We start from the raw sequence: 14,709 nt of genomic DNA on the forward strand, positions 1-14,709 counted from the left end.
ATCATTTGTGAAGCCACATTGAAAATACTCAGCAATCTGTGCGTTCATGACTGACTGTAATACTGACTGTAATGCTGTAGCATTTGTACCTGAGGGCTTCAGCTTCTGGGTAACAAGGAAATGACGTCACTCATGTAGATTGCTGATTGGCAGCGCTAACTTGAAATTTTGAGTTAATAGATTGAATTTTCGAGTTAATAAGTCGAAATTTTGAGAAAATAACTCAAAATTTTGAGTTATGGATCTTTTTTTGTGTGGCAGAAACGGGCTTCCATACATTTCTGATGAGGCTTCAGTGAACTGTAGCTGGATTGAATGAAGGGCCAGTTGCATCTCTTGGGTCCTGCGTCAGGTCTTTTATAGTTTCTTCTTCTTTTGTTCTCCATTTGTGCACTTTCCTCAAATCTTTTCAGGACACCCTGCATGCAGTGCAGAGATATGCCAAGTTTTTGGCTAATATCTCTTTGGGAATCACCTCAGTGGTGCAAAAATGGAACGATTTATGCCTGTCAAAACGGCGCGTGTTATTTTTCAATGGTATAACTAAAGAAACTGGACAAATAACGTGTTATTGTGACAGGTTACAAGTAACAAAGTGGCTAAAGATACAATTTAAGACAGGCTCTTTGCTAGGTTGTCTGTTATGTGTGGACACAACGCTGGTTTATCCATTGTGCTAAGTGCCGTGTTTATGCTTGACCGGTTAATGTTAATGCTTACCAAACAAAGAAAATGGTCAGGTACAGAGACTGGACTGAAAAAACAGCAAATGTTCAAAGAAAGACTAGAGCACTATTGCTCAAGAGCACTTTCAAAAATTACAATCACTAAAAACCAGAGATTAAGAACCCAAACTCATCAGGGAAATGTTTACTGAGATCATATTTAATCATATATAAAATGAGTGGTTGAGCATGTCCTCATACATTTGTATCCAATCTGATTTAAAGCTGCAACCAGAGGTGTTGCCCCCTGTTGGCTGCTAAAAAGAATACAGATTTACAGACTCAGGCTCCATCTTTTATAAATAGCCTATATTTACAGTCCTAAAAAGTTTTAAATGGATGAACGATGAAGAAACGTAAATGCTCCAAGTGCATTTATGTTGCAGATTATGGCTCAATTGTTACTCTGCAATGATTTTGTCACTTTCTTTAGCTAATTGGATATTTGGTTCCGATCAAAGTCTGCCTGTGCACTTAGCCATTATTACCACCTTATCATTCCAATACACAATATGCATTAGCCTTTCAGGCCTTCTGTTTTCAGTGTATATTATTCTCATTACTGAGCTTTAATTAAAACCACACAAACTGTCCTCTAATGGAATCATTGCGACACAAATCGAAACTCATTAACTCCCCGAAACTCTCAGACTGAATAAAATGTCTGAAGATTCAGTAGCTTTACAGAGAATATATGTGTAAGACGAGCTAGGTAATTAGAAATGATCGGGATCACAGCTTTGAGGTAACCGAGAGGCCGAGCGTGCGCGGCTCACCTTATTCTCTCCCTCTATCACGATGACGGGCACTGAGGTGGCGGGCCAGCGGTGCTTTGCGGGGAGAGGCTTGTCACAGTTCCACAGGACGATGATCTGAAAGAGAGAACAAACAAAGGAAGTTTTATTTGTGCGCTGAATCTAATTCAGCTCCTCAAACCCAAACAAAATGAACTGGCCTAAGCAGGCGACATTTATGTGCTCCGCAGCCAGCAAATGTCACCTTATTACAAGCTGATTAAACGTTTAAGAGACAAAAGGGCAGCTGAAGTGATAAAATATTTCCAATTATGTCCCCAGCGTGCTTTTTACATTTCGGTCTGTAGCCGATCTCGTTGCATTATCAGGTTGTCCTTCTTAATGCTACATCCCTGTGATGCTCCACCTCCCTTTAGATGATGTTTTCAGATTAAAAAGTCATGTTCCCAGCCACAGTCACATCATGTTTTATATGACCTGCAGGTCAGCCGATTCGCTGCACGACGACGGCGGGCCTCATTAATATTTGATGAAAAATACACACACACCCAAATATGACACGATCCTAGCTGACCTTATACACACATTTACACACACAGTTACATCCCTATATCTCGAACCATTCTTCTCATGCATCTTAAATTTGATGTGGAATAATGTGGCGACACAAGCTTGCTAAACTCCTCTAGCTGGACGTGGCGTGCCTGTCAAACTTTGGATGGCGCCGTGGAACTGCGGTAAGCCAAACATGGTTATGTTACTCTGGACTTAAAGACTTTGGAAGGTTTTCTCTGCATTTCAAAACAGCAAATGAGTAAAGAACAACCTGCTCATCTCTGCTCTAAGCTACAACTGTTGCATAAACTAGATGTAACATATGCTGCCTAAGGCTTCAATCATACTAACCCCACGCAACTTCCAGTCACTGAGGACTGATCGGATCATGTGTGGTTACTGGGTGGTGCAGCACAAATCTCCTTGTCATTGCTTTGGTTTCTTGCAGTTGCATTAAAAAATTGCATCTTTTTTGCAAACACTTGCCAACTAACCACAGCGTGGCAGTGAAACTTGTGCCAACGTGTTTAAAAGGCGCAGCTTTTACTTTGAAGGTGGTTTGCGTCACCCTTTATCCAGTTTAACTACGGCTTAGTGAGTAGTTGGCGAGGTGTTTGCAGACAAGTCAGTGTCTTCCAACAAAAGCAAGTAAAGTGGTTGTGCAGTTAAAGGTTAAGTAGCACAACTTCTGTAACCTCCAAGGAGAAAATGGAGACCTTTATTGTTGGTGTTGGTGCCTTTTGAGGATTAAAAAAAATTATTTGGCAAATAGTACAGCCTGCTGTGAGTGCCACGAATGAGTGCAATTCCAGCATTATTATTATTATTTATATATAAAAGCTAATTAGCAGAAACCTGTGTCTGTGCAGTGCACAGTACACTCTGTAGATGTGGTTTGCATTTGCTGCAACTTGGTTCTTCACCGCTCTCATCACAAAACGCGTCCTCGTGCCTCCAAAAAATGCTATCATTTAAGCTAAAAGGTTTACACTGAAATCAGCAGTTGATTTAACAGGAAGCAATTTCCTTGATAGTATGCTGTCTTTCAGTGTTTGCACTGAATCTTAGTATTTTGATTGGTTTTTTCGAGATATTTTGTTTTGGTCTAGGGGTGGTTGTGGTTGTAGCTCAGGAATTGGAGGAGGTCATCTACAAATTGGAAGGTTGGTGGTCCGACCCCCAGCTGGTGCAGTCTGTATGCCGGAATATCGTTGGGCGAGATACCGAACTCTGCGTTGGTGCGTTCATCTGAGTGTAAATGTTAGATAGAAAGCACTTAGGTGTAAATAAAAGTGCCTATATGCGTGTGAATGCGTGAATGAGAGGAAAAGGGCTATACATACATATAAAAATCAGTCCATTTAGCATCTATCAAACTTCCTGTGAACCTGGGGCAGATGCTTGTTTCTCTTTCCTGTACTCTGAACTCGAGACTTTTATTTGCATGCACCATCAAGCGTCAGAGACATTGACTTTTTGTCTGTGACTTGCAAGTTAAATCCTTTGTTTTTTAGATTTTCCCTTTAAGATGATGAAACCATAGCCTGCAGTGTGTAGTTAATACCCAGCTGGTAAAGAAGAAACTGATAGGGCCCCATCATCAACATCCAGTTGCTGTGTGCCAGCTAACATCTGCCCTGCTGGAATGTCCTTGAACGAGTGAGCAAATTAATCCATCCCAGTTCCAGTGTGCAGAGCTGCGGCTGACACCGTGCTCAGGCGTCCCTGATGGAGGCAACCCATAAGAATTTCCCTGCAGGGATCAATAAAGTTTCACATTATCCTGACATTAACTGTGTCACACGCAGCGGTTCCCCTCGGGGTCTCTGCACCCTGACTGGACCTGCCAAATTATGCGCTGGTAGCTATTCAGATATCTGAGCTAAGGTGTTTCCATGTGTCTACGGCAGCTGTGTGAAGAGAAAGAAGATGATGTTCAGCTGTTTGATGAATTGCAAAATCATCTCAACATTATCAGCGAACAAAAACACTCGTGATGCCAAATCTGGACGGAGAAAATGCCCGTCATTGTTAGACAACAACAACAGGTATGCAGTCTGCATGCATGTGCACGCACCCGCACACACACAGAGCTGAGCTGTTACAGCCTTCTATTCCTGTTTGATTAGAAAGACAGATGGTGTCTCTGTCAGCTCACCAGCTCCCAAGGGGTGCTGGTGGAGGCTCTGTATGTGTGCGCCTATATGACTGCAGGAGAAATGGTGAAGGAGCTGTTGTGTGTCTGCAGCACGAGAGGAAGAAACGCTTCCCACAAGAATGTGCGTGAACACATTCACACATGAGCACACACACACACACACACACAGCGGGAGGCTGTCAGAATGTGCTTCAAAAGCTTTCTTGTGTCCAATTTAGCCTCCTCCACCCTCTCTGTTCTTTCATTCTGTCCCCTCCATTCATTTATTTATATCCCTTTGCTCATCCCCTCATAGCCCAGCAGCCCTGCTCTTCCTCTCCTCTCCTTCTCTCCTCACGCTGAGAGTGGAAGAAAATACTCCGGCTGCGTACCTGGCTCTCCACTCTGCATGCACAGCCAGAGGAACGCAAACACAAAAGCACCTCCATAAAAATAATAGGAGGGGAGCATCTACTCATTCAGCCAGCTGCTATGAGAGGATGCGTCTGTGAAAGCTTGTCGACGATAGGACGTGCAGCTGGGTTACACCACACCGAGGAAGGGCTGAATATTAAACACCCATTCTTCTCACTAAAACAATGAAATGTTCAGGAGAGGCAGCATTGACTGCTGGGCTCAGATTTATAATATTCATAACACACATAAATATTTTTTATAATCCAGGTCAATTTTTTTTACTTTTGCTTTTTCAACAGTTTTAAGTGACTTCACCAATTTTACATTTCAGTGCCGTTAAAAATAATACCGCCCCCTCTGAGTTACACAGTCTGGAAATGTAAATCTTAACTTTGCTTATTTGTTGAAGCCACACTGCTGACATAAGGCAGCAGGGGCAACATTTAAATATCATTAACCACAGTCTCCAACTTTCAAGCTTTTCTAGTGGCACTTCTCTTCTGTCAGTGTAGTTGTTATTATAAAAATTATTAATGTTGACTTAGAAAGAGAAGGAGGTTTTTTAAATTATTTGGTCTGAAGTCATACCAGTGATGCCTCTGGATTAAAACAAGGCTCATCTAGCATTTTCACTAAATATATATTTTATAGTATTATAAAACATTGTTTTTTGTAAGGTTTATTCTTTTTTCCTTCAGTTATTTATGTTGAAAGTATATTTCTTGATAAAACAGTGTTTGTGTTTAGGGCTGTTCGATATAATGATATATATCGGATGACGATATAAAAACGTCTATCGTTTCCTTTTACGCTATCGTTTGTTTCGTGGTGTCGCAAAATAAACTGTTTACGGCAATATTTTTTAATCGTTTTGGTGGTCACTGTAGTGGCTATATTAATTTCTTAAAGTTCTCTCTTTCTCTTATATTTAATATAACCACACTAAGGACGGACAAGCACCTGTTTTTATGCGTTGTGGTTAGCAACAAAGACGGTAACAGCATCGCGTGTCCGCTTGTTTATGTTCCACATAAACCTTTCACAATAAAGCTCAATATCCTGTTGAGACTTTTCAAAATAAACTGAATCACGTGAAAGAGCAGATTATTTACGGATGAGAAGTAAAAAAGAGCCGCCAGGTGCTAGAAAATAAACCTTAGACTCAAACGTTAGAACAGGCTTTTCCCCGCAGCACGCCGTGTAATAAATACTCAAAGAAAACGGCGGCCTTTACAACTTATGTCTAAAAATGTGTAGTTTCATGCATCGGTTAAAACACTCGACTCCAGCTACATGACGCGCAGCTGGAAGCACTTCCCGCAAGTCGAGCTGCCCGAGATTCACAGAATTTACAGAAAATGTTACATTTTTGTGATTTATATCGGTAGAATTCTTATATCGGGATATGAGATTTTGGTCATATCGCACAGCCCTACTTGTGTTTTCAGAGCCTTTCTGCATGTTCTCCCCAAGTTCTCCAGCTAACTTAGCCACAGGTGTGAATGTGTGAGTGAATGGTTGTCAGCTCAGCTGCAAATATTGGGCCAATATTGCCAATACTGATACTTCTCACCTATAAAGGCAGCTTATGTAGGGGAGAGCAGTGTCCAGTTTGCAAATTGGACACTTTGCACTACATCACTGAGATTTTAACTTTTCATGATAATTAGTTAACACAACAAAAGACACCTTTGAGTTTTTGTTCATGTATTCTGTGTTTTTTGGCCACCTTGAATGTAAACGTGCCCGACTCTTAAGCACTTGGGCTCAGCTTCTGTAATTTTTCTGTGGTACAGGCTATAAATAAATACACATGACAATCAACGTTTTTCACAGTGTATGTTCAAGGTGTATTTTTCATTTACAAAAATATTAAAGAAAAATATTTGTACAATTTTGTGGGCTAAATGGAATTTAGAGCAGAGAAACAAAGGAAAAGAAATTAGACTTATTTTGAAAGTCTTTCAAAACTTTGTTCCAAAAAGTTTCATCTTTTGAAACTGGTGCGACATCTTCCTCTGTTTTAATGATGCATGGGTACAAAAGCTCAGAGTTTCAAACTCAGAGCTTCTGTACCCATGTATCATTAAAACAGCTGTAAAAACCGACACGGCTGTAAACACTCACGTCTTCAACCTGGCTGCGGCGGCACGACGAGTGAGGTTTCAAAAATCAAGAGATGCACTACCGGCCGGCTTGTGCTGATGGATCTGACACATCTTTTGTTTTACGGTGCCGTTTGCCAGGGTGAGAACAGCAAGCTTAATGGCCTCCCTAACCCTGCAGCAGACTGGCAACCTGTCCAGGGTATATCACACCTCTCACCCTATGACAGCTGGGATAGACTCCAGTCTCACCATGACCCTGAATTGGATAAATATAAGAAGATGGATGGACAAGCTAAGAAATCCTGATTTTAATAAACTGTTATTTATTTTAGACAAGCTGTTGTCTCCATCAGTGGGGCAGTGATCACAGTAACAGATACGGGCAAAAATGGCCATAAGGCATCAGTGAATAAGGTCAGATGTAGAATCAACATGTTTAGATGAAAGAGAGTGATTCACGATGAGCGACATTTCCAGGAGAAAATAACCGTGATCCAGGCTACATCATGCCTTAACTACAGCATGTATGCAAGTGGGCTTTATAATTACAAACAACAAGTGCCTTAAAGATGGCAAGCAAACAAAAAGATGCAATTAACATGCCCTGCAATCCTGTACCAACACATGTACTACTATCCAAAATGCATTCCTCCTACACAAAATACAAACTCACTTGGTCATACATTCTGCTGGTCGCAGAAACAAACAAAAAACACACACACACACACACACACACATATATACACCCACACACTCAGGCAAACACAAAAAACAGCCATCAGGGAGCAAATTCCATTTCATTTCCCGCTTTAGTAAGGAGCAAGCAGGGGAATCGATACATGCCATCTCCAGCTGTGCTGAAGGGGGTTTGGCTGCCATGGAGACAGATGTAGCACCGCTACAAACTGCTGCTCTAATTCAATCCACCGGAGTTAACACACAAGCACACGGTGATGGAGGATGAGCTCTGCTGCTGCCCTGGTTGGAAAATACGATTGCAAAATAGCCGTACGAGCGAGCCGCATAACACGGCACAATTTAGCAGATGCGCGGTGGAGACGAGTGGAGGATTCTTGAGATAATGAGTGAACAATCACACAATCACACACACAAACACACAAATGGTGTACCTGTGCACAGTACTGGGACTTGGCCACGGCCGCCAGGAGCTTGAGTATGGGCTGGGATTGGGACACCAGAGGGGAGACGGCATGGATGACAGCTGTGAACTTCGGGTACGGTCTAATACCTGAAACGCAACAGACAGAAAACACTCAATGTATTTCTGAACAAAAACAGCAAAAAGAGCAGACTGTCAACCCATCAATGCAATTTCAGGCTTTTGAAAAGAGCAAAGCCGAGTGAGAACCAGAGCTCTGCATTTCCAAACACCTCATATCTATATTCAGTGAAAGCTGTTCCTTAAAACCAGTATGTCAGCATTTCAGTGGCACAGATTACATAATTGTCAGCGATGGAAGTTTTTCAAACCCCTCTTAAAATATTCAACATTGTTAATGTGTTTTGAAAATGCCAGATCTTTTGATCACTGAATATTTCATTTTAAAAACTCCTCAGCTGTATCAGCAACCCAATAAACACACGACTGCTAACTGCTGATGTGACTTTAAATTCAGTCTGACTTGATAGAGTAATTGAGGCTGAAAATGAGGAGGAAATAAGATATTGAGCAAGACGGATCATAGAGGACGTCCAAGTTTTCCTAATTTAAATCTAATCTAATCCAAGGCAGCAAAGCATGGCGGGGAGGAGACAGCATTAGATGAGTCTCCTTTCCGCCACTGAGCAACTTTTATGAAGAGGAATATAGTTCAAACTTGGTAAACTATCCTTTAGATTTGTAATAAAAAGTAGAGAGACTGCCGACTTTTTTAACACCTAGGGATGTAAAACTGTAACAAGCTCATAAACAGACTTTCATGAAACATTGAAGAAAACAAGGAGCAGGATTATTATCACGCAGCATATTCTGTATTTTGAATGTGCATGCTGTTTTCTGCCTCTTAGCACATGATGCTCAGTGGCTTTTATCTCATCCGGCATCAGCACATTACACATTTCTTTGGCTAAAACTTTAAAGCAGTACGCCAGGCAGATTAAAGACTGATTCAGCAATTTGAGGCAGTTTCCTACTTACAATGACCCTCCTCGTCTAAGAAATACTGCATGGACTGTATACTAGATAGAGTCGAGACTTTAAACTAATTACCAATTATGGATTGTTTTAATACAACAGCATGAGGCCTGTAATTCATAATTTCTTTGGCTTTTATTTGCAAAAAAACAAATATACATATACTTGAATGTTATAGAAAAAGAAATGCAAGACGACTGCTCCTGCAAACTCTTGTTTGTGTTTTTCTCCTACATAAATCGCATGTGGGACTCAGAGACCAGTTGGAGACCACCTGGCAACCATCAGTATTCTCTGGTCAGCTGCGAGTGGTTGCTGATGGTTGTTGTGGCAGTCGCTGCGAAACCAAGTGCTACTCCCAAGTCAAGCAGGCCTAAAGATTGGTCTGTGAACCCCAACTATGGACACTTGGCAAAAAAAATGTGTATTCCCTGACTGGTTGGCAAGTGGTTGCTGGCTGTTGCTAGGTGAAAACCTCATCGCGATAGCTTTGGTCACTATAAGTTGCCGTGGTAGCTCGTTGTTTGTAAAACCTCACCAACTTCTCGTGTTTGTGAAACTGAACAAACCGTAAATGGAGATCGCTCCCCTTCAAATTAAAAGTTGCTACTGAAATGTGTTTGTTGCAGCTGTAATATGCAATGTTCTCAGTTTCCAGTGTGTGCCGCACATTGATTAGTTAGCAAATGTTTGAAGTTGTCTTTCATGCAGGCAATGGGGGCAATCTGCAAGCGACCAAAGAAATCAGGAAGTTATTGATTCAGTTTGCTCTCGGCAGACACACACCAGCTGGTCAGAGATGACACATTTTCACTAGTGACTGGAGGTTGCCAGGCAGTCACCACCCAGTCTCTTGCCTGTATGACTGAGACCATAAGTTTCACTCCAAACTGTGGTCATCTTTGTCCCACTTTAAGTGTTGAGAACCACTAAAATAAAACATTTGAAGACATAAAAAGCAAAACTGGCCAAAATTTCACAACAAAACAGCAAAAGCCCAAATAAAAAACAACAACAACTAATGTTTTGTTGCATAATTTTATCATTACTCCAACAATCATCTTGTGACACTTTAAGGTTTATCCTGTTACCCAGAGTGGAAAGTCAAGCCCCATCAGTCCCACTTTGGTTTGGCTTCTGAGTCTTGGCCCTGACCTCAACCCCATCCAAAACATGAGGGTTGACAGCCAGACCAACATCTGTGGCTGACATTAATAATACTGATGAGAGGAAATCCTTGCAGCCACTTTCCAAAGCTTTCCCAGAAGAGAGAAGCCCATTTTAATTTTACTGCTGATATTTTTATGAATGAGATGCTCAAACATTATTGATGTGTTTCGGTGCGTCTCAATACAGAAGTTTTACCGGACCCAAAGTGAGAGACAAAGCAGCGAGCTGGAGAGATAAAAACTATTGACTGTGACTATTTTTTTCTCGACTGAGGTTTCGCGCAATCGCGTCAATTCTAACAAAGTATCTGAGGTAATGTTTTATATTCACTTTGTTATTTTTACTGTTACAGTTACACTTCTTGCATTCTGGGTGAACTCTGCTGCCCCTCCCTCCCCTGTTTGAGTACACTTGTATACAAATCAACATTAGACTGACGCACAGTGTCATCCGTGTGAAGGAACATCCTGTTAGGATTTTGGAGTTTCGGTTGGCTGAAAATCCCTCTCTCCTAGGCAAATACATACGCAAACGGACACAACGGCGATACTATGACGAACTCAGCCTTAATAAAATTATAATAGGTGAGCTAATGAAAAATAAATAAATATAATAAATATGCTTTTCTTTCTGCTGTGTCAATTCAGTAAAGCAGTAACATGGTGAGTAAAAAGTACATGTAAATCGTTTTGGTGCTGTGGGCAGGACTCCTGCTGGAAAAAGAAATCTCCATAAAGCCTGTCAGCAGATGGAGGCTGGAAGTGCTCTAAACTATCCCAGTAGATGGCTGCATTGACTTTGGACCTGATAAAACACAGAGGACCAGGTAAGATCATCTGACATTGTCTCTCTGTCTTAACACAAATTAATCGATACTCAACACCAGCATCAGCATCCACCCAGTCCTTGTGAAGAGCTCCCAAATTCTTAAATGAACTTTTCCCCATGATTGTTGTTACATGTACTCAGAGATCAACAGTATTTAGTTTATTTAGTTTAGTTAAACCCAAAATTAAACATTCTAATAATATTAGATACTGGATTTCTTTAAAGAAAGTCATTGGAATAAACACGAAAAACACCCACTTTACATGTGCTGAATATGAACACAGAGCATATGAAAGTTTACTTTTTTTTAATTACATTTTTTTAGTTAAATTATGAAAAAGGAAACTTTTTTTTAATGATATTTTAATTTTTAGAGATGGATGAGTATTTTTGCTCAGGGTATTATTATTACTATTCTTAAAGATGTATGTTATGATCATCCTAAAAAAACCCAAACTTATTTCTGCTTCTTATTAAAAGGAATATTCTGCTAAAGCAATCAAAACAAACTCTTCTCCTGCTGTGTGAGTCTGAGTGTTAATATGCTGCATGAAAAAGAGTCTGTGTGTGTCTTGTTATTGGCTCTTGGACAACAAGAAGAAATATCTCTTAGAAGCAAACTCACATTCTTTGATTTCACTCATTTACCCGTCAGCGACAAGCCACCTTGTCTCCTAAAAACCCATCCGTGTTTAATTGCTTCCTCTTTGACAAACAAATAAACTTGCCAGTGTTGTAATCCATGCCTGTCACCGCGCCCATCCATTTTAATATCCGCTCCACCTCGGGTGCTACATCGACACATTTTTGCATTCGCACTGTTGCTTTCTGGGCGTCTATGACTTTGTGCACGTGGGGACGTTTGCAGCGGATGATGATGGAGTGGAGAAGCGAGGGATGGAGCAGCTCCCGGGTCGCGGATTGCAGTGGGGGGTGAGAAATCAACACTGCTGAACCGTAGCGGGCAGCGGCAGAAGCTGTAGCAATGCTGACTCAAAAACCACTAATGGACGCGGCGATGTGTCAGCAGCGCTAATACAAACATCCGTCAAAGGCCTGTTCGTCCACTCCACTTGCTGCTATTCACAGCCGTTCGAGGAGGGCAGTAGACCAAGGCTGTTTTTCTAGTGTTTGTGCAAAGTCCACAACCACAGCTGCACACAAATCTACTGTCTTTATTCAAAAAGTCTGTGACAATTTAATGGCTATGCAGGGTGGGAGAAGCGTAACAGCACTTTACAGTGAGAGTGTGTGTGTGTGTGAAGGCTACTGACCCAGTGTGTCGTAGTAGAAGGGGAAGTCTCCCAGGTATCCAGAGTACTGCGGCAGAGCGAACAGGCCCCCAGGGTGACTGTTCCACATCAGGCTACTCCTGGAGGCGTGCTCTAGTACACGGTCCTGAATGATCTGCACACAGGAACAAAACCACACACAGGTTAGATTACAACGTAAAAAAACAAAATAAAGCCTAAATAAAGCCTGTATAAATTAAGACAAGTCTCATATGAGAGATATGAGATGGATCTTTATTTCCACAATTAATTTTATTTTGTGCTGCTGCGGGGACTTTGTAGAGCCCTGCCAATATTAGGCTTTTAAGGCCGATATCAATACCAGTACAAATATTTGGTGAATTAACAATCTAATATATATATAATTATTTTTCTTTTCAGACACAACAAATAAAAAAATAGAAATAGCTACACATTTAAAATGTAATCTAAGTTCTTACTAAGATAATATGACAATGTGGCTTAAAAAGAATCTGGTTTTATTATCACAACAAGTTGTTGTTTGTGGCATTTCAAACAAGGTTACCAAAATTAAAGTAAAAGTCAGCTAAACTAAAACTAGATGTGAAAGAAAAAAAAACAATTTTAATTAAATAAAACAAAAATGAAATTTAGATTCCTGAAATAATGAAAGCTAACTGAAAGGATTTTGTGACTCAAGTAACCAAAGTAAAGATGTAGAGGAAAAATGATACAAATATGTCTCTGCCAGTTTGGTAAAAAATTGTTATCACAGGTCGTCTTGATGACATTTTGATGTGTTTACTGAATTGTTAGATGTTTACATGACAACGAGTTAACTGCCCTCAAAAAGTACTGCAGTTCTATCTATCTATCTATCTATCTATCAAAAACAATTAAACCCAGAAACTAATACAAACTAAACTAAAACTAGAAAACCCAATCTGGAAACTAACAAAAACTAAACCTAATTAAAAGCTAGAAATTAGATGAAAATTAAAAACTAATTAGAAAATATATTTTTAAAAGCCTAACAACTTTGTTCCATATATGTGTTGCCAGTCAGCACTCAGGGTGTTTCTTCTGTATAGTCTTTACTTTTTTTTATTTTAATTTATCAGCTATTATAAAAGCTGATCCCAGTTTATTTGAAAATAGACGATAGATCATCGGGGTTCTAGCGCTTAGTTTAAAAGTTGTACGAAATTTAAAGGGTTAAAAATACCAAAAATACCTGCAAAGTAATGAACTTAAAATGGTGCGTTTATCTGTGAGGACTTTGAACGGCAGCTTTCACTCTGGACAGAGTTGGGAGAGTTAAGTCAAGGCATGTCCTCTTGCAAATGCACTTCAGACATGTTCTCACTGGAAATGCTCGGCCTTTGTGGACCGCACAGGACTCGGGACACACGCCATCGCCTCGCTGGCTGCGAATCCACCGGGACGGTTAATTACCTTCGCTATTCTCACTTGAGTGCAGTTGGACATTACTCTGACTTTTTGCTAGGCCGCTCAAAGTTTCAGTGCATATGAATCCAGAGTCTGTTTTACAGGATTAAAACTGTACTGCTTTAATTACAGCAGGGTCTATGTATACCTCGGGCCACTCTGTCGTTTGTGCCGCTTCTTCATTAATTCAAACTCAGAAGAAACACACAAAAAAAGCAGCATGAACCCAACAAAGATTACCTTTAAATAACACTTCTTAGATCACAAAGGACTCATAACAATCAGAAATATTTGTGTAGATGAGCGAACATTCGTAAGCCTTTCAGATTATGCTGAATGAAGGATTTGATCAATGAGCCTTGTAATCACGTCTATAAAATATCTCACACTGAGAAATGAGTTTTCTCACAAAAAGTGCCAAGAAGAAGACAGTCGTAAATGTGAATGAGAATCAACACGGCTAATGCACCAACTTACAATAACCCCCCCCCTTCCTTTCAGCTCTGAATAATACTCGAGTATTATTCAAAACTCAGTCGGTGTATTAGAGGTGAAAGCAAGAAAAAAAACTGGTATAAAAGTAAGTCTGCGGGCGTTAGATGAAAGCAAAAAGCTAGCTGAGCTTTGCAAATGTTTGCTTTGTATCACCTCAATAGCAGCCATTGATTGTGTCAAGAGTGAATCGCACTGGCACAAAGCGAGGCTGAAAGAAATCTATGTTATTGTGCAATATTTTCTCCGCTGACAACCCAAACTGTTTTTTTCCCCTTCCCCTTCTTTTTTCTTTCCTCAAGCCAAAAAGCATCTGTGCCGGTCAGTCACACAGACAGTGGGGGGAGGGTGGGTATAAGAGCCAAACGGTGGACACGGACAAAGTCATCAGCTGCATCTAAGCACCAGTCAGTCAGGCCTGCCCCAATCCTTTCTGCGCCCAAATAGAGCAGTCAGTCAAACGGGTCGGACGTGAGAATGGGCACTATTTCCCCCCAGCTGCAGCTCGCACCGGGCTTCTGCTGAACAGGCAGACAGGAGAAAGAGATATTGCTGCTGTGCCCTTGAGCCATGCTAAATTGCTTCAGTAAAACAGACACGGGTTTGCGGCCGTGTTTTATGGCCGCTATTGAGCGGGAAGGTGCTGGCTGCTTGGCTTGGCAACT

At 40.8% G+C, this 14,709-nt stretch overlaps 1 protein-coding gene across 1 annotated transcript in view; it reads right to left on the minus strand.

The window, feature by feature from the left end:
- Window positions 1–14,709, minus strand: part of ext1b (exostosin glycosyltransferase 1b) — a 130,829-nt gene that overhangs the window by 18,541 nt on the left and 97,579 nt on the right. Inside the window, exons 5-7 of the mRNA XM_082521846.1 lie at window positions 12,125–12,257; window positions 7,828–7,946; window positions 1,502–1,597 (exon numbers count right to left, since the gene is read on the minus strand). Of these exons, the coding sequence (XP_082377972.1) occupies window positions 1,502–1,597; window positions 7,828–7,946; window positions 12,125–12,257 (348 nt within the window). The remainder of the gene's footprint in view (window positions 1–1,501; window positions 1,598–7,827; window positions 7,947–12,124; window positions 12,258–14,709) is intronic.

Source organism: Aulonocara stuartgranti, assembly GCF_965226115.1.
Source record: "Aulonocara stuartgranti genome assembly, chromosome: 22".
In the NCBI taxonomy this organism is placed as follows: Eukaryota; Metazoa; Chordata; class Actinopteri; order Cichliformes; family Cichlidae; genus Aulonocara; species Aulonocara stuartgranti.